The sequence below is a fragment of the Boleophthalmus pectinirostris genome, unplaced genomic scaffold (genome assembly GCF_026225935.1).
Source record: "Boleophthalmus pectinirostris isolate CB_2022bp ecotype Guang Dong unplaced genomic scaffold, ASM2622593v1 HiC_scaffold_15, whole genome shotgun sequence".
Lineage (NCBI taxonomy): Eukaryota > Metazoa > Chordata > Actinopteri > Gobiiformes > Gobiidae > Boleophthalmus > Boleophthalmus pectinirostris.
The window spans coordinates 21,424,623-21,445,654 of NW_026571070.1; the positions used below are offsets into that span (position 1 = coordinate 21,424,623).

General features: G+C 43.0%; 1 protein-coding gene across 2 annotated transcripts; it reads left to right on the forward strand.

The window, feature by feature from the left end:
- The first annotated feature begins 632 nt into the window (after positions 1–632).
- boc (BOC cell adhesion associated, oncogene regulated) lies at positions 633–20,520 on the forward strand. 2 transcript variants are annotated; one of them, XM_020925639.2, is made up of 17 exons: positions 633–974; positions 11,004–11,131; positions 11,254–11,526; positions 14,052–14,198; positions 14,969–15,112; positions 15,313–15,606; positions 16,397–16,669; positions 17,063–17,497; positions 17,575–17,643; positions 17,899–18,108; positions 18,437–18,612; positions 18,698–18,920; positions 19,004–19,189; positions 19,270–19,481; positions 19,558–19,646; positions 19,724–19,863; positions 19,977–20,520. In XM_020925639.2, the coding sequence occupies exons 2-17, from the start codon at positions 11,020–11,022 to the stop codon at positions 20,141–20,143; spliced, it is 3,150 nt and encodes a 1,049-aa protein (XP_020781298.1). In that variant the 5' UTR covers positions 633–974; positions 11,004–11,019; the 3' UTR covers positions 20,144–20,520. The 2 variants fall into 2 exon arrangements, with proteins under 2 accessions (XP_020781298.1, XP_020781299.1); XM_020925640.2 differs by having other exon boundaries at positions 19,007–19,189.
- The last annotated feature ends 512 nt before the right edge of the window (positions 20,521–21,032 follow it).

The following is a 21,032-nucleotide window of genomic DNA, read 5'->3' on the forward strand; positions in this document are numbered from 1 at the left end:
ACTGAGCCTGATGTGAACAAGTGCAACAGGTGGGATGGAATAGTGAGGCTGTCTCTGTAAGCCCTCAGGTGCACTGCATCATGGGAGTTCTGGCTCCAGAGATGTTGCCTGTTCCCACCAACTGAACCCCCTATCAGAGCCTGTGTTCTCTCACTATAATCAGTTATTAATGGAGTGGACAGAAATGACCCCCCCTTACATTCAGACTGTGCTGATTGAAGTGGAGAACAAGACTCCTGAGGGCACTGTGATCATTGTGGTATGACACTGTGTGTGTGTCCATAGTATGTGTGTTTGTGTGTGTGTGTGCGTGTGTGCGTGTGTGCGCGTGCGTGCGTGTGTGTGTGCTGCCCCGTCCCGACTGGGCCTGTCCCGTCCGCAAAAACACAACACACCGCAGTTCACAGCTGCACTCGACCTGCAGGCTTCAATGACCGGGGGTCAGTACAAACTTTGTGGGGACCAACCCATATCAAATCAAGGAGAACCGACGAGGGGGAGGGGCGAGTTTACCACATCCTAGATCTGTACTTGTGTGTCAGTTTTTGGGGTGTTGTAGTTATTGCGCGTAAATGCGTAATAGTTGAAGGTCTGCTTGACGCACTGTCATAGGAAAGTGTTGAGAGGCTGTGAGAAGGGGTCTGGAGAAACTGCAGCGCTCTACCCTTCTCTGGGATTTTGGGAGCCAGTCCCTATTGTTCAGATCCCTCCTCCTGCTTGGGAAGTGGGAGGACCCGCAAAGGCGTCGCAAAAGGGAGAATTGTTTGAGAGCTCAGTCATCCAAAAACGGCCTTTCAATGTGAGAACTTGGGGAGCCGAAGAAAATGTCGGTGGCATCGCAGTAAATTACTAAAGCAGCAACGCTTTAGATGGTAAAAAGAAGCAAACTAGTCTTACTTTGGGAACTAAACGCGACGAAAGACACTCGGAGTGAAGGGAAAATCGAGGTGTGTGCACCAAGTAGAACGGTTTTGGTAAGTTTTCTGCCTTCATGCGGTCCATGTTTTTGTGGGGTTACGCTACTTATAACTGTGTAATGCTAGTTTTTGAACGTTTGCAAGTTTTCCAACTCAATCCCTTAATTTCTGAGAGCAAAATCTGCAATATGTGAATTAGTAAAGCGGCAACCTGATGATTTTTGCGTTAAACCTCGTATTTGTCAGCGCTATCAATTTAGATAGCAACAGTTGTTTTTCCTTTTTTTCCTCTTTTTTTTATCAAACTGGTGGACAAAGCTTTTGGATTTCCGCGTCTTTGTAACGTGGTGTGATTATTTATGTCGCTGCTTTGGTTTTGTGAGCACATTTTGCTACTTTTTTTGCGGACAACTTGGCGTAGGGCTTAGCTTGTTGTTGATTGGGTGCGCATCGCATTCATAGTTTTCCAAGTTTTTCTTTAACTTCAGTCGTGATTTTCACAATATGACATCGGCATACACGGTTGAAAGTGCTGTTAGTTGTCAAAAGTGTTGAACGTAGGTGCTGAAATGTTTTTTGGGACATCTTTTAGAGTTGCATCTTGCAGGCCGCAGCCTATGGTGACTGCCATAGGTTAACAGAAAACAGACATGGGGGGCTCTGCCAGATTTACCTCCGATGTTATCACTGGCATCTGTGGAGCTGCAGGACCACTTATGAGGGTTACATACAAATTCATTTTGTGAGTTAGAGAGTGGGGGTTCAACATATCTTTATTCATTATTAGTTTGAATTATGATTAAGTGCTGACAGTAAAATACAATTAAAATCAGATTGCCTAATCAGAAGTCTATGCACTTTGCACAGACTTCATTTCATTAAATGTTATAAGTGTATGATAACATTTAAATTCACAGTAGATTTGTTCCAGCTAACCTAATTACTGCCTCTCTATAAGTTGACAGGTCTTCTGGCATCTGCCCCCAGTCCAAGCTCTCCTCATATCACCCTGTGTTCACTTCACTGTGATTTAATGAGAAAATGTTTGTCTTAATCCTCTGAGCTGCTAATGAGTGTTGGCCAGAGTGTCAGTCACTGCAGGGGCCCAGGTTGAAAGACACAAGAGGGGGACACTTCCATACGGGACGGGCCTGTAGAAACAGCCGCAGGGGCTCAAGTTACCAACCCCAGGTGCCGTTGTGTTATTTGGATTGCATTTAGCCTGTAATGTCTTGTATGGACAGAACCAGTCCATTTCAATGACTGACATGCCATTGGACAAGAGTGCTTGATTGTTGGGCTGAATCAGTGTCACTTGGATCAAAAGTCGAAATGAATGGCCCGGCCTCCTCCAATTAGGAGCTCAGCTTATAAGAGAATTAATTGGTCTCAGTACAAAAAAGAAGGAGAATGCTCTTGTTGTCTAGTGGTAGGGGCAGCATGTTGTTGTTGATCATCTTTGGCAGTCGGGTGGATCAAAGTTGAACTAATTGATTGCAGTTTGATTATCTGGCGATTTCTCACACTGCTCGAGCTTTTATGGGTGCTTATTAGAGAGACTGGAAAAACATATTTAATGGAACAGAAGAGGATTGCACGCTACAAACTACTTCACAACATGACAGCAGAGGAAAGAGTTAGAAATACATGTATGCATATGAACACCCTGATAATAAAAGCCTTTCTTGTTATGTTTGTAAATCAAATATACGTTATTAATTATTGTGTGTATACCACAATCCAAGTTGAGTTTTTGGTCTTATAAAGAGCACACTTGTGTTACAGTGACATGCTCTGTCAGCTGTAGTTTGATCTTTTAGTTTCAGTCCACAATATTCTTAGTGTGATTTGAAATTATGCTAGATTGAGTTGGGTTCTTGGCCAAAACAGACTTGTAGCTTAACAACATGTTTTCAGTTTTCCACTACTCCACCAATGGCCTGCGGTTATGTTTGGGCCTATAGGAGCTAAGGATGCTGTTATTTAGCTTTTACTGAAAAATTGCTGTGGATTTAGGTTTACTGCCAACAGCAATACAGCACCTCCGTCATTTCTTCATTGAAATGTTTCTCTGACGTCTTGACGATGGCTGTCAGGATGCTATAGGAATAGGATTAAACTTGTTTGTCTCACGCATGCTATGTTTTTACACATAGTTGTAAATCAAAGATGGATTTTAGTATGTGCTTTACAAACTGTTATTATGCACTGTCACTCCAGTTTGAATCTTGTGTTTGGGAGTGCAAGTTCCTAAGTTTTGACTGCATTGTTGGAAGGCTGTATTGTTATTACAGAGGGTGTAACATTGGCGTTAATTGACAAAGCAGAAAAAATCCTTCCTGAGGGCACACTTTCATCTCTCTGACAGTGGGTACACTCATGCAGTCATAACAGCCCGCAGGCAGAATCTGTGTGCTGAGGTTTTTGTGTGAGTGCGGAGGTGAAAGCTTCTGTCCTAAAGTGGATTTGGTGTTTGCATAGGAATGTGTTGCTTGTTACTTGTTTTCACCTTGGCCGCTTTGGGAGAAAATGGACAGGTTAATTTAATAAAGTATCAAGGAACACTTTCAGGACCAAATAAGGCAGCCAATTCCAGAACATTATTGGCCTGTTGACATACGGTGCATTAGTCCGTCAGCGCTGACAGATTGGGGCTTGTGTTCATTCGGGTTCCTTGCCTCCAGTAGAGCTTCTGTGTCCAGTTGGACCTGGCTAACCACAAAGGGACACCTGGACCGGCAGGTGGCCCCTCTCCAGACTCCTCCCCTGGGGCTGCATACCTCCACTGTCCCTGATCCTCCCTGTCAGCTTTGGACCGCAGAGAAAGCCAAGAATGCGAGGTGAAAAAGGGGAAAGTTCTGACAGTGAGCTGGAGAGGCTAATTAAACTGGATAGGTCCAAACGGAGTCAGATTATCAAGGCATAGACACAAAACAGATCTGACAAAGGGAAAGACACACTGCTTGTGATTGTCATGAGTCAAGAGTAAGTTTAATCATGCAAAGTTACTTTATCAGGTTTATTAATACTGCTCTGTCTGTTCATGGATTTCGACCTCTTATTTATAGGTGATCTTATTAGGGCATTCAAAATATATAAAAACTAGTTTTGAATTTGTAATTATAATGGAAACAGTGCTAACTTCCCATCACTTTCCCATGGATATTATTTGCCTCATAAAAACATAGTTCCCAGTGTCTGACTCAACAAGCTAATATGGATTACCTAAGCTCTTTAGATGAAGTCAAGTTGATTAGTTCTACCACTTAAAGTATAAGTTAAGCTCCTTCTGATTGGATAATGCAGGTCTTATGCAGCCACACTCCTTCCTTTCAGACACACTCGCAAACACAAACACACACGTTGTGTTGCCAGCTCTAGTACGTCTTGTGCGCGTGTTGTTAGATCATTGATCAACTCCAGACCAGGATAAGAGGGTGAGTGTGTGTATAGCAGACAAATAGTCCTGTGTGCAAAGCAGATATTTGGACAAAGATTAGGGGGTGTTATTACGAGCCAAAAGCAACCCAGACGCTCTTAATAGATCATTTACACACACTTGCAAGATTGAACTATTGACAAGGGGCTGTTCAATGTAGTCCCTCTGTTTATGCAGTTTTTCTTAGTTGGAAATTTCAAAAACAAATTTAGGACAACATTGGGCGAAGAAGTTCACTACTCAATTTACATGTTAATCTGATGCAGTTATCAAAATGCATGCAAAAGGTGTGGAAAAGGAAGAACAATCAGCAACTGGTTTGAAATTCAAAAAAATTTAAGTGAATCTGTTTACGTATCGCACTTGGTTTCAGCTAGAAAGTTTTTTGGAAGAACTATGTGAAGTTTATCCTTGGCATTGTTAAATCCCACCAATGTTTTGAATTAAAAACAAAAGCTCAGCAGCGCTATTGAAAATGTCAAGTTTGTCTTTTAAAGCTTTTACTGATTTAAAGCATGGCCCCAGAGAGCGAAAACTCATCATCGAAAAATGTGGAACTGGCAGGAGAAGACATGATTCAACAGAATAAATCACTGGGCACCAGATTAGTTAGTTACTGGGCCCCTGGGGTTATCGGATCTGGAATTTTCCATTGAAGGTGCAACTCTTCTTTCTCTCTCTCCATTCCCATAAAGCAACGAGTATTGTAATGCTTTTATTTACTGATATTTTGTCTGAGTTTTCTCCCCAGGACAGGGCACATCCTCTGACTGACAGGACAAATGGCAGGGCCTGGTTTACGCGTCTCTGCCTCTCGCACACACACACTAATCCAGTCTCTGAAACTGAGAGCTCTCTTTGAAACCAGCCTTCTTCCAGCTGTTTCTCCTCTTAAGAAACTCCTTCAGCCCTTTCACTTTATAACCACGGCCTGTTGCTCCACACTCCGTATATACGATTAGCCTAACTTTTCTTATCTGTTTTTCCAATAACTCTTTACTGCATTTCTCCATTCTCTCATTTCTGCCTTATCTCAGCGTTCCCCATGCTTTTCTGGTGTCTGTTTTTCATATGATATTTCACTTTCCTTCCTTCCTTCATCCCCCACTGAGAACTGTAGAGGCAGGCACCGTTTTTCTTTCTCTCTCTCCTGGTTCCTGCTGAATAATGGGGAGAAATTGCTCTTGATTTATAATTGGTTCCATTCAATCTGATGCATGAGCTGCCAAAAGAGTTAGGGGCCCCATTTCACCCCCGTTGCACCCCCCTCCTCACCCCTATGATTCCAAAAAGAACACACAAGCTCACTATATGTACAGCTATGAAAGTGTACAGCATTGTGGCGAGTTCATCTCAGAGCTGGGGATAATAAGTGGTAGCCAGTTTGCGAGTGGAAAAACTTCCCGGGGTCTGCGTATTTCGTTGTCTTTGTGAGTATACTTTTACCATATAATCGACTTGTGTGATTGCTTGCTTATGTGTTGTCCAATGTGTGAGTTGTTGTGTGCGTCGCTGGGAGAAACAACAGAGGCAAGGGAAGAATGGTTGTGGTTAAATGAAATATGGTGCTGCCTGGGTTTGCGAGGAGCACTGTGAAATCTGGTGTATTAGTAAGTGGTGAATGGGAATGATTATGGCCCTGTGTGAGGTAATAGACTGCAGACACACCAGCTATAAGAACACTTTTAAGTTTAGGCTAGTTTTTAGAAGTTAACACTAAGATCTTCCAGAGCTCCGTTGTGATTTATAATGTGAACATAAATTACTTGTACAGGGAGGGATGTAGTGCTGCAATTAATAATTGTTTTTCTAATCAGTTAATGTGATTATTCCTTTCTTTGATGAATTGAATAGTTGTTAGATCTCAAAAGGCCTGTGCATATGAGACTTTTAATAAATTGGACCCACATAATGTCTAGTGATGCTCCTATAGTTACTTTGTAGTTACACATTTGCTGTATCATTTTGATTTTGAAGTAGTGCTTTGAATCATAAAACATCTTCTCTCTGCAGACAAAGTCAGTTATTTTTTAGACATCACTTATTCACTTACTAATAAATAATATTATTAATGAAAATAAATATTTTTTTGTTGTTGCTGTTTATCCTAGCCTTTTCCTATTTTTATCCCTTTTGTTGGTTATTTTTGTTGTAAGAATCTATTCACTTGTTACAAAGTAATGCATTACTGTGTAATCCAATATAGAAAACTTCCTTGCCTTAAACAAAATAAGCTTGTGTTACTTTACTGGTGATGATGGCGATTGCCAAGGTAAAGCCATGTTCAACAAAACAATATAATTTGCTAAAGGACTTCCTACAATCAAAGTGACTTATTGTCTTTTTAAAGTAATCAATTGTTTGCCACACAGTTCTAGTTGGTGCCTTATGGTAGGTACAGGCTGTGCAGTTACTATGTTATATGCAATATAATACAACATTTAAAATGTGCAGCAGTGATAACGAGCTTAGAAAGGACTAAACCAGGACCAAAACAATAATGTGAGGTTCAATAAAGACAACGTGAAGTGGTACATAAAGTCACAGCACATTCAAAATAGTATTGGTGCTGTACTCAAATGAGTATTTCATAACATTGCACAGTCCATATTCCCTATTGGACACTTAAACCTGTACAGTCCATGATGATGAGATCTGTTTTGGGATGCCCCCTGTTCCCATGGCCCCGGTGAGCACACTGGCATCTCACCACAGCCTGTGGGTGTGTCCATCACTGCACAGTAATTAGCTGTCTGTGGTTAATTCAACTTTGTTATCTAAACTATGCAAATGCAGCATTTAATTGATTAAAAACGCCCCTGTTCCATTGCAGGCCTGTCCCAATCCTTGTCCTTAATCCCTGAGACGCTCTGTTGCTCGTTAGCGTTGGAATGGGGAGTAGAAGGGGGCTTTGCTGGCATATAGCTCATTAATACTCTGTGAAGCGTGTGTATTATGGAAAGGGGGGGGTGGGGGGCTTGTTAGGAGCTTTTGATGTGTAATTTTATGGCATGAGAACGAGTGATGTCTGGAGAAGAGGATTTGGACCCCCCTCTCAATCCACCTGTTGGGCAGTGTGCGGATGCCAACATGGGTCTCTCTCAAAGCTTTGTCCGAAAAGCTGGTCTCAGGGATCGAGGAGAGGAAGCCAAGGTCTGATTTATTTCCTGCCAAGGCTTTTATTCGGGGAAGTACAACACAGATGGATCTCCACTTGAATTTGCTTTATACATTTGATCCCAGTTGAGCCAGATTCACTTGACTCAAAAACATTAACTCTGTTTCTTTACATTACATGCCCTGACAAAAAGAGGGTTGATTGTAGTATGTCACAGATATCAAGCCAAACCTCTGGAGGTTAAAGGACAGTTTAGACTTTGAAAATATTTATATATTGGCATTTATTGTGAATGTTCTTCACTCAAAACAAAAAGCCTTTACACGTTTTTATGTAAAACTGTAGTGGTATGCATGGATCTTTAAACTAACTGCTACTTTATTATTTTGCCAATTTATCTGCCTTTTTAAACCTCATCTATAAAATGTCCTAAGTGATTATGCCCTTACTGTTAAGGTAAATATGTAATTGCATTGTTTTTGAGTATCATGTACAGATTTTGAGGAAAAACACAGCAGGTTTTTGTAGCGTAGCATTGGACTCTTAGGTTGTAGATGTCAGTAATATTTACATGATCACTTTTGGTGCTTATAGCTGTCTGTCCTTTTAGTCCACAGCCCTGGCCTGAGTTGCATGAAGAGACACAGAGTAGGGAATATGGACATTAAGTGTGCTACTCTAAAACACTCCCTCTCATTGACTCTGCCCTGCTCTCTCCTCCTGCTCGCCTGCCAGTTGACATCCTTACTATTAACCACTAACACTACTACTATTGCATTGGCTTCGTAAACCCCCATCAATTTGAGTAGTGCCCCCCAATGCACTTTTGGTCAATGAGCCCCCCCTTTCCCCTCTCTTTGGTCATTGAGCGGGGGCCCGTCATCAGCTCTTCCTCGGACCCTTCAGAGTAGCGTCTCCCCTTTCTCAGAGGGTCCACGGGGTCTTTGTCCGTGCGCCGGCTCACTGCTTTACAATGACTCTCCACTCTATTAAGGTGCGTTCTGCCTGTTAGTGTCGCTAGGGGCAACCGGCCTCCCGCATGGCAGCTATGCGGAGTGGCATTGTGAGCCCGCGGGCTCGAGCAGGGCAGTTGAACCCCCGGCACTCCTCACACTTGACACCGCATGTGTTTATCTAAAGGGGGGGGGCCTTTATGGTGTTTGGAGAAGCTCGAAGAAGTAGTAGTAGGAGGAGGGGTGTAAAAAGACGTAAAACTGGGGGAAGGTGGGAGTGGGGTTGTGGAGGCGATAAATATTCAACAGCACCTCAGAAGGAGTTAGTGCTCAGCATAGTCTCCTCCCTCCTCTGTGTCCTATCCATGCCAGAAAACAGATGGAATGTGAGCGCACTGGGAGGAGGCTCCAGTCTGGTTTTATCCAATTAGCAGGGTTGTCAAAATGAATTTATCCACCCAGGCACGACTACAATGGGACCGGCAGTGGCCCAGGAGATATGGGGCCCTGGTAACTTTACTTTACAGGCTCACAATGAACTTCTGTCAAGTGACTCCACCACATCAACATACAAGCCCCTCACATATCTACAGTCATAATGCATGCCTGCACTTTGATCAGCAGCTTGTGGCCTTCACACATCTTCTCAGTTCAGTAACAGGTCTTTTATTTCATCATTATTAATACTGTTAAAACCTGTTTATGTGCTCACCATAGCAAAAAACAACTTCACATTTTGTAACAGCACATGTTTTTACCATGCAGGGCTTGGTTCACATTGCTTAGGCCAAGCACATTCCTGGTTTATAATTTAGTGGAGCTGTCTGTCTGGGTGCTCTGGTTTTTATCAGTCTCGCTGATGCGTAGGAGCCTCTTCTCTTTCTGTCTGTGACCTTTGTGAGAAGGATGGATGGAAAAAGTTAGGGATAGATGTCAGTGCAGCATTTTCATCTTGATGCAGAGCATCCACTAAGCAAACACAGGACCCAGCTGACTAATGAATCAGGCTCTTAGAAGTGGTCTTTTTTAAGGCAGTGATGATGTATTACTGCCTTTTGTGCATGTAATGTTAAAATATACGTGCTTAGCTTCAGTAACTACTCTAGTTCATTATGAACATAACAGATTACATTATGTTCATAAACTGGATGTGCTGGAAGTAGCTTGCCCTGTTGTCGGCCCAGTTGACACAAAGATGGGTGTAGTTTATGGCTTGTGACCCTGCAGACAGGGACAGGTGCTTAATACAGATGTAGGGGCTCTCATGAGCAGTTGTCCTGGGATGTGTCCATAAAACAAGCTGCCACAGAAGCCACAGGCCTTCAGCCCTGCTCACCTCTGATCCCACAGTAGCTCTCTATATTTGTTTACTAAAGTGACCTTTATAAATGCAGCACTTCAGTAGGCCGGTGAGGTCTACCAGCTTGTGTGGTACAAGTTATTAGTCATCACTTACCTAAAGACAAACAATGCCTGCAGCAAATATGTACAGGTTGTCAGTGCTCTGCTTGATAATGCACAGTTTCTGCTCTGTGTGTATTGAGATCTTTACAGATGTTTACTAATTAGTTACATGCAGTTAATTTCTTTCAATGCTGCAGTGTTCTGCCGTGTGGCAGTTGGCAGAGTGCATCGCAGTTTCCACAACTCAGTTTCTTTGCTCATTTTCATTGAACCTGCCAAGCAGCCAAACATTTTCACTGGGGCCACTGGAAGATGCAGGGGAATTGTCAGAGTTTCCATGCAGTTCTGCTTTAGCCTCCATTTCTGTGTTGTGAAATATGTAAATGATTGTGTATGAATATAGGCCTCATTATTCATCCTCTAGTCCAGACTTCTGTGTCACAGTTTACTTGAGGTAATTGGGCAGTATGTAATATGTATGTATGTTTCTGAGGCAGAGGAGAAAAAAGATCCAGTTTTGTAGGACCACCCTCCTCATCCTGACGGGAAGTTGTTAGTTTAACCTGACAGGAAAGAATTTGGGAAACTTGGCAGCAAGCGACAAGGGAGAGCGAAAAAGCTCCCTGTCCTGCATTAACTGTTAATAGACTCACCATTAGCATCACCTTCTCCATTTGCCTCTGATACATACAGCTCTGAAGCATAAGAGAAGTGTCCTCTCTGCTACCCCACACCCTCTGTCTGTGATATATATTTCTTTGGGCCCCCACTTCATGGCCTGCCTCTCATTAGCTGAGCTTTGTCCCATGCCCTGAATGCAGCCTGTGTGCTTTTACCTCCCCCTGCCTTCTCCTGCCAGACCCTCTACCTGTATCGGTTACACCTGAGTGAGAGGTGCAGGGTTTGGGTTACATGCCGCAGAATGAGGGTGCCCCTTTGATAAGCCGGAGTGGGATGGGTGCGGGTGCAGGGCTGGGGTCAGCTATGAGATGGGGGCTGTTGGAAAAGAAAGGCTTTATTTGTGTTGAGAGTGACTCCTGAGGTTAGTTCACCCTGAGCAGCCTGGTATGGTGTGATTTTCATTAAAAGGTGCTTCTTTGTTTTGTGTATTCAAGTAAAATGTATGTAGCCTACATAACCACTATTAATGTCATTACATTGTCTTCTTTCAGAGGCAGTGCATGGAAGATGTCTGGAAAGCGAGGTTGGACTCCATGGATGAGAAAGAAAAAGGCTCCAGTGTTGTGTGCTCTGGGGGCTGTGCTTCTGTGCTGCCTGCAGAACAGCACATCTCTTTCTGGTACGTTCTTATATATTATATTATGTTATACTTGCACTTCTAGTTGTTCCCATAATTGTTTGGACAGTATTGGTAGTTCTTGTTTCTACAGTAAACTGATTGATGTTCAATGTCTCCATCAGATGAGGTGCCTGTGTTCATGGAGGAGCCTTTGTCCGTGGTGCAGAAGTTGGGGGGCAGTGTGACCCTGCGCTGCAGTGTGAAGCCCACCTCGGCCAACATCAGCTGGAGGCTGAATGGAGTGGAGGTGGGACAGAGCGACCTGGGGGTGTTACTGGGGGTCAGCAGCCTCTTCATCCCGACTCTCACCAACACAACCCTGGGCAGATATCAGTGTGTGGCCAGCACGGCTGCTGGAGCTCTGGCCAGTGTCCCTGCAAATGTCACCGCTGCCAGTGAGTAGCTGCCCACACAAAGCCATCACAAATAAACACGTACACACTGGGCTCACTTTGTCAGAGCATCAGTGACTTAATGCTCCAGGAGTAAACCAAAAACAGAGGCTGCTGCTATTTATTTGCTTAAATTTCTGAACAAATACAAAGCTATAAACAGTGTACTTTTCCACTGCCTCACTCAGGCCTTGCCAGTCTGAGTCTCAAAGATTTTCATTCAGTTTTGGAGGAATGATGATTAATGCCCTGTAAATATCCAATGCACTTTGACCCAAACAGCTGTGTACATACAGAGTGACATTGTCCTAATGAAGTTGGGAATGAATTATTCATTTTCCTATTTCAGAGCTGTGAAGTTTTGAGTGCTTGCTGTTATATTTGATATGCATCATGGGACAGAGAAGTTGTGTAACCTGAGCCACAGGAATGGAGGTAGATCCAGGGGCCGCAGCCGGTCAGAGACGGGACCCGGTCTCCAGCTGGGGCCCCGTCTGTACGTCTCTCTACTCCCAATAGCTCCACATTCCTGTCTACAGGGCTTGGAGCATCACAAATCATGACCCTGTAATTGAGTCACAAGTTGTCAAAAACGAAAAAGTAATTATTAACTGTAGAAAAAAAACTCACTTTCTCTGTCTTGATTTTAGTGCTAGAGAGTTTGTGTTGTGCACACACAAGCTCCAATGAACAGATGAATCATGTTGCGATAACTACATGTGGAGCCAGATTTGCCTGCTCCACCTCCCTCTTAAAATTATTTAATTTAATAATGGCTTTGCCTTGGCCACCCTCAGACTGCCTCCAACGGGACTGTGTTGCGTGCTTATCTTTCTATGTGAACTTATTTGTGCACATTGTGTTTGTAATTAGGACTCTTTCTCTTTTTTCATCACAACCTAAAGTCTCATTGCCACTTTTTGCACAATGTAGCAATGTGAACACACAACATGTTGCACAAACATTTTATAATTCAGAATCATATGCACTGGCCTCCTGTAGAAACACATAAAGATGATGAATACACTGGTTCTTTCGACACATTTAGCTCTGCTTTGCCAAGTCCTGGTGTGGGAGGTCTGCTTCAATTTATGAATACCATCCATCCGGCCCCTCGCTCAAGGGCTACACATGCACACATACCCACACACCTGAGAATGTGGGCGGGTTTAAAGGTGTAACTGGAGGAATGCTTTTGTAGGTGGAACGTGGAGACATGGGGGTAGCTGTGGCCATGAGTTGGTTGTAAAAACAGCCCCTGATTGATTTAGCAAATGGAGCGCCACACGACGGCTCTTCCACTGCAGACTCACAGCACTTAGCCTGACATGTCCTGACTGGGAATCTCATCTCTCAGAGTAAGAGCTCAAACAGTCAGAGATGTTGTGTGTTTGTGTGTAAATGTGTGTCTCTAGACACACAGAGGATGGTGAATGACTTAAATGAGGCTTCCTCCTGTGAAGGTGTTTGCTCAGAGCCTTGAGTAAATCACTGTGACGTACATATCTACAGATAACTCAGCCTTATCTAAACTTTGCTTATTGAATTGTAGCTGTATACAAAGTCCCATCAGCTGACTGCTGTATGGTCTAGTGTGTGTGTCGTGTGTGTGTGCCAGTCTCAGCCTGGTCCAAAGACAACACTCCAGTTATAGCACCTCTGGAAAGAATGGAGAGAGCCATGTTTGTTAAGAATAAATCAGCAGAGACTGGTAGACATTTAATTACATTCTCTGAGAAGTTTTGTTTATCTTTCATTTTGCTCTTGGACTCCTTCATGACAAATTTCTACAGTCATTCTGTTGCTATTTCCAGCTTCCTTTCCAAAGTTGCCTCATTTTATTTTTCCTTCTGACTTTCATTTTTAAAATGGCGTCCTGCACAAACCCCCTGCTGAGCTTTTTCTTCCTGAAAGCACAGTTTAGTCATTTCTCCCCACACCAAACTGGATATGTTTCTGTGAAACTCTATAGGACAGACCCCCTCACCTCTGACCCTGTGGCCAGCCCTGGGGTTGCTGTGGCAGGGGTTTTAGGAGGTTAAAGGTCACCTCTGTCAGTGCTGAGCAGACTTTGTGTCTGCTGCACACAGCCCAGTAATCCCTCTCCATGTTTCCCACAAAATCTGAACCGGCTCCAGTCCCACAGTAACATTTGGCTGGATTAATGATGCTTACTCAAATGTTACAGACACCACTTTAGGACTTTTGCAGCCTGAAGTAATACTAAGAAAAACAAAAAGTTACTTTAAAGCATTTTGAATTTTTTGTGCATAAATATGCTTACAATAACACTTTGCTTAGGTACTGTAGTTTATAAAAAGGGGGTTATGAATGGGTTATGTTTTGGTGAGAACTCATATTATGGCAGTTGTACATCAGTTGAAGATGTGAGCTGTGGTTTCTATGTCCATAGTTGGCGAGTGTTTGTATATGCTTTGATATGATTTACACTGTATATTAAAATGATGACAGAGGGGCCTGCTGTGTTGTAGCACTGTGACAGCGCTGACTTGTCCTGTGTTTTCCAGAGTTGAGAGACTTTGAGCCTGACGACCAGCAGGAGATCGAGGTGGACGAGGGCAATACCGCTGTGATCGAATGTCATGTCCCCGAAAGCCAGCCGAAAGCTCAGGTCCGCTACAGTGTCAAACAGGAATGGCTGGAGACTTCCAAAGGTAATCATCCTTAAACATAGACCTTATTTATCATTATGTATTTGTATTTGTATTTATTTATTTGAGACAGGGCACAATTTTCACATTAACCTTGACAGGAGAGATGCATTGTACATCAGGTTGTAGCATCAGTGCTAATTTCCACCTGTAGTCCCTGGACAGATTCATTGATTGATTGTATTTAACTGACCTTGACTATCAACTGTTCTGGAGACCTGTAGCATGTTTTGGGTTGATGGGGGAAACCCATCCAGACACGGGGAGAAACATGCAAACTCCACACAGAAAGGCCCTGGGCGACCTGGGGATCAAACCCAGAACCTTCTTGCTATGAGGCATGAGTGCTAGCCACTCAGCCACCGTGCCGTTAGCATGTGCTAACACTACGAGTTTCCACATTCCTCCATATTCCCAAACTGTCTTTTTAATTTACGGAAAGGCTATAATCCTGGTATCTAAGCCATCATAATGCCAGTGATAAGGACACTATCTTGACAGTGTTAAAACATGGGAATGCAGTTGTTTATTTGTGAAACTATTTAGTAGCAAGTTGCCTGGAAGAGAAGAAAAGCCCCAATGGTTTTGTGGCTGGTATGCTGTTGATGCCTGGAGGCTGTAGGTACTGATAACTGCATCTTATCTCAGAGGAAATGAACTACAATGACAGGATTCTGGCTGATCCCACAGCAAACTCTATAGCGCCCTGCAGTGGTTGCTGTGTGAATAGTCTTGATAAATGCAAATGATTTTAAAAGTTTTGTGTCTTGCAGGCAACTACCTGATCATGCCTTCAGGGAACCTCCAAATAGCCAACGCCACGCTGGAGGATGAGGGGCCATACAAATGTGCTGCTTACAACCCCATCACGCAGGAGGTCAAAACATCCACCTCAGCTGACCGCCTGCGCATACGACGTGAGTATCTTTTTAACGTTCAGAAGATGAAAAACATAACATCAAGTAGTACTATTTATTTTTATAAATTATATGATATCAATTGGATTATACATGCTAAAATTGTGTTTAATAGCTATATGCCAAATCAACTACATAAAAAGAAATTAAAACTAAAACCTTGAATATTCTGTTCACCGTCTGACCGTCTTGTGCCATAGGCTCCACATCGGAGGCAGCTCGGATCATTTACCCTCCGGACTCTCGCTCCATCATGGTGACTAAAGGCCAGCGCCTGGTGCTGGAGTGTGTGGCCAGTGGAATTCCCACTCCACAGGTCACATGGGCCAAAGACGGACTGGACCTACACTCACACAACAACACACGCTTCCTGCTCAGTAACCTCCTGATTGATGCTGTCAGCGAGGACGACTCTGGGACCTACATTTGCAGAGCGGACAACGGCATTGGCTCTGCGGGCCTGGCCACAGTGCTCTATGATGTACAAGTGTTTGGTAAAGAGAGATATTATCATTTTGCTTTGTGGATTGTTATTATATGTACTGTGGTACAGTGTAGCTCAGTGTTAAACCACTTTTACATATTTAAAGAAAATAGTTGTGATTGAGGTTAGTGGTTTAATAGTTAGATGAACATAGTGGCTGAATTGCCTCCTGAGAATGGTGTTTATGAATGGGCACTGTTGTGTTAGAAAGTACTTTGATAGACAAAGCTCTTTTTGCAGCAGGACTGGATGTGTCTAAGTTATGGATGACTGTTTTTACAGTGATTTTTAGTGTGTGCGTGGATATTTGTGAAAGTGAGTGGGTGTGTTGTGGGCTTGTCTCTCGTTGCAGCTGGGTCTAATTAAAGCCAGAGCTGCTGGAGCTGTAATGAGCTCTGTCTTTCCTGATTCACAAGCAGCCAACCATCAACTCCCTGCACAGGCCTCGCCTGGCTGCCTCTGCACAGAGACACACCGACACACACATCACACTGTTTAAGTGGATACAAATCATCTGCACGCAACTCTCAAAATGAAATAGTTTTAATAATTCATGAAGGAACATTTACAGATACCAAACATTTAGAGCTTGTGAACATGTCTCTTCTGGTAATATGTTTTTGTATCAAATTAGGAGTTTGAAGTTGTCTTACTGTACCACAGAAAGATTCATTATCTTGTCCTAACAAGATTACACTTTTGTGAGCATTACTACTCATATTACCATGTTTTTGGGATCTCTCAGCTATAAATAATAATTGTTAAAAATTGTGTTTTTCTTTCTGTGTTCTGCCCCACAGAACCCCCTCAGGTGATGGTGGAGTTGCAGCAACAGGAGGTTGTGTTTGGGGAGCTGGTGCGCATCACATGTCAGGCACGTGGGAAACCTGCTCCATCTGTGATGTGGCTCCATAATGCCCAGCCCCTCTCCCTTTCTCCTCGCCATCGCCTGTCTCCTCGAGGACTCCGCATCTCCAACGTGGGACCTCAGGACACAGGCATTTACCAGTGCATGGCAGAGAATGGTGTGGGCAGTGCGCAGGCATCTGCACGTCTTATCACTGTAGCAGCAGGTATGATGAACTGTGACTACACTGGGATAAGATATTTTGGTAAAACTTGATAATAACTTCACTTTAATTAGTCACAATGAAGCATGACACACTTCATTCATATGAATTCGTGTCCCAATATTTTATGAATCCATGTACCAATATTTTATTAATTATTATTAAGGCTTATTACTTAATTAATGCTCTAACTTCTACCCCTAACCCCTTAATTAAGTAGTACTAAGTCATCATTTGTTCCTTATGAATTAAGACTTTATTAAGGCTAATTGAGGTGTAATTATAATAAAGTGGTACCAATATTTTCACTTGAGATTAACTAAGTAATGTTGTGTCTGTACACGGTAGTTTTGTTGTATTGGCCTACATTTGATTGATTGTTAATGTCTCTCATAGGGCCTTCTTCCAGGCCGAAACTGCCCTCCATTTACCGTCCCCTGAGCCCGGATAAGGTCCTGAGGGAGCAGCCGCCCGTGAGAGCAGGCAACAAAGGGGCCACACTGCCCCTGGACTGCTCTGAGCTTCCGGGACAGGTCAGTCCAGCTGAGGCACCCATCATCTTGAGTCAGCCACGCACTGGAAAAGCCGACTATTACGAGCTCACATGGAGGCCCCGACATGAGCGGGGCACCCCTGTACTGGAGTACATGGTCAAATACAGGAAAGTAGGAGTGCCCCTGGGAGAGTGGACATCCAGCAGCATCTCGGGCTCACTCCATAAACTGACTCTGGCCAAACTACAGCCAGACAGTTTGTATGAAGTGGAAATGGCAGCCAAAAACTGTGCTGGTTTAGGACAACCTGCCATGATGACTTTCAGAACTGGAAAAGGTACAATTTAATGTCCTCTTGCTGCTGTGATTGTGATTTTTGTATCATTATTTAAATTGTTATTTTTATGGTTTCAGGCCGTAAAGGCATTGGAAGCCCAATTGATCCACCCAAAACTCCTGCTGTTCCTTCGCCAAGCCTTTCTCGTAAGCAATCTTCAAAACCAGGACTTGTATACAACTACTAGTATACTAACCGCAAAATAACCATACGTAGATATTTTTCTGCTGCATACATTGACTTCTAACACTATGTTTGACTAACATGTAATTTCTCTCATCTTTCTCTATTGTAACTGAAGGATGATCTTTTTGTAAGTGCTCTGTCTTAAAGTGGATTATGGTACAAGTTGTTTCTGTCCATTCTGTCCATTAAGTGACTCGTTTGTTTTGAATCCGCAGCTCCCGAAGCTCCAGACAAGCCCACAGTCTCCACGGCGTCAGAGACTTCGGCCTACGTCACTTGGATCCCGCGTGGCAACCGAGGGTTCCCCATCCAGTCGTTTCGGGTAGAATACAAGAAGGTGAGGAAGGCTGGAGAAGACTGGGTCACTGCGGTGGAAAACATCCCTCCGTCACGACTCTCTGTGGAGATTACTGGTCTGGAGAAAGGTCAGTTACCAAACTTCTCTTTATGTCAGTTCCCAGAACTTTCTCTCCAGAAAGAAGAGTTAGGGTAGAAGGGTTAAGCAGTGTGTAATTACAACACAGATATCCTGCTTATTTACATTCCCATTGTCCATAAATTTATCTACAAAATGAGTGTTGTTGCAGTCATTAGTTTAATTATAGCAATCAATCTTAAGCTATAACTAGACTGCAATCAACAATGCATTTCTTTTGAAAGTGATTGTAAAGCAAACATTGCCAGCCAACAACAATGCAATAAAGTCTTGATGATAATTTTGGAGTAATAATGGTTGTGTGTGTCTGTCTTTAGGGACATCTTACAAATTTCGGGTTGTGGCTGTGAATGTGATTGGCTCCAGCCCACCCAGCGCCCCGTCCAAAGCCTACACAGTGGTAGGTGGAAGAACTCATGAACGCCCTGTTGTGGGACCTTACATCACTTACAATGAAGCCATCAATGAGACCACGATTATCCTTAAATGGACTGTAAGCCACCGACAAAAACAATACAGTAACTTATTGTCTCCCGTATTGCTTTTTATTACAACTTATGATTTATGCCTCTCTGCAGTACACGCCAGTAAACAACACGCCCATTTATGGTTTCTACATTCACTACCGGCCCACTGACAGCGACAATGACAGTGACTATAAGAAGGATGTGGTCGAGGGAGATAGATACTGGCACTCCATCACAGACCTCCAGCCCGAAACCTCATACGATATCAAAATGCAGAGTTTTAATGAGAAGGGGGAGAGCGAATTTGGAAATGTAGTCATTATGGAAACCAAAGGTGAGTGGTCTAATGTTTTTGGATTTTATGTTTTTACTGTGTTTCTGAAGCTCATGAACTAAGACATTTTCTTTTTTTTTTAGCAGCTATTCACAATGCTCCGAGCACTACTCCATTAGAGGTTCCATTTCACCCAGAGAGATATCCAAATGTGCCACGGCCTGGAGACTTACCATATCTTACCTTAGTTTTCATCGTCCTGGGAGCCTTTGTTTTCATCATTGTTGCGTTCATACCTTTTTGCCTTTGGAGGGCGTGGGCCAAACAAAGTAAGCATCTGCCTTCTCACCCATCTCAGATTTATATTGTTTTCTTGCCACGGTAATAACATTTTTTTGTTTTGTTTTAGAGCAAACTGCAGACCCTAGTTTCCCTGCTTTGGCCACTCCTGTGTCCACCTGTCAGTACACCATGGTCCCCCTCCATGGGCTTGCACTGGTGGGACAGTGCCCGATGGATACTCACATGACTGCTCCTCATGTGGTTTACCCAACAAATGAAGAGTACACGTCAAACGGAAAACCTCACCATGCTACACAGTGTCTACCAGGACTGCAGCAGGTACGACTTTGTCAAAATTATTGTGTGACTAACTGCTGGCTAGTATAAGAGTGGTGTAATGACCCCTGTATTATAGGAGGAGATGGAAAGTGAGGCAGAGGGTGATACTCTGTTACCACAGCCTGTTCCTAATGGACATCTGCCTGTTTATCACTGTTCTGCAAGGTACATTTCATATACAGTATGTCTTATCTGTTGCTCTGTTCTGGCACATTTTCTGTAATATTGTTTTCGTTCAACAGCTCGCATCCACAGCACTGCTGCCCTTCATATAACTCAGCCTTTCTGCTCCTTGATCCGTCACATCAGGCTGTAACTTCACTGGAACTAGACGATGACGGGACATTTTGTGAGGACCCTCCTGAATACAGCTTAACTAAAAGTGAGAGATCACTGTTGTAAACAAGTTTTTTGTGTGTTTTTGTGCATGTGTGCGCACCTAATGTGTAAAATAACCTCATCTGATCAGTCTGTTTTACTTTTGATCATTTTCAGGAACTACTTCCTTCCCTTTACTCTCTCTAGAAGATGAAGGGGTCTTCACTAGAGCGTCTTCTGTGGCCACAACACCTCAGTCCCAAGATACAAATATAAAGGATGTGAGCCTCCTCCCAAATGAGGTCTCGCCTCATGAAGGGACAGCCAGTGTAACAGATGCATAAAAGACTGTTCAACAAATAGATGAGAAGATATTTATTTTTGTATTGGAGTTATTTATATATTTATTATTTTGTACATAAATGTTTCATATTCTGTATATATGGATATTTTCATATTGAAAAATACTTTTATTCTTACACTCGACTCTGAATGGACTACATCCTGAGGAGGATTAAGGTCCTTGTGCTATATGTGAAGAAGACCAATCAGATCTGAAATTATCAACATTGTGTTGAGCACTTCTGTTATTTTAAATCGCTTCTTGTCCCATTCCTGTTTTGTTTTTGGAGTAAGTAGCTTTATGTGCATCACACATGGCCAAATTCATTTTAGAATTACAAGGGGCTTTATTGCTGTGCACCCCTAAAAATGTTACCAACTTACAGCCGGCCAGTTTTATAGTGATAAAGGAAGCCATTATGCATTGCTCATCATTAACAAGCTATTAACACATGTATGCAACAGAAATCTAGTAATGATATAAGTGAATATAAATTGTATAGATATTTATTTTCTGTTTCAAGTCACTGAATGGGAGAGATTCTGGAAAATGTTTTTCACTCAGTCAATGATAAGCTCAACATTTCACTCATGCTGGTTACCAAAAGTCTGCCAGGTGGGGGCGCTGTGACTGCTGCATAAGTATCATTATTGACCCTCGCAGAATGGCACAAGTATTAGTCTTGTTTAGACATCTGCAGTGAATATGAAGGAGATCTGGAATCGACACCCCCTTCTGAGTGGAACCCCTCTGATCAAACACGCTGGCACACTATTGCATGTAAATAAAAACATTTGAAAGTGACGCGTCTTTTACTATTTGGGTGATTGGGCATAAGGAGTTTACTTACTGCAAAATAATGTTTAGATGAATATCAGTGACCTCTACTG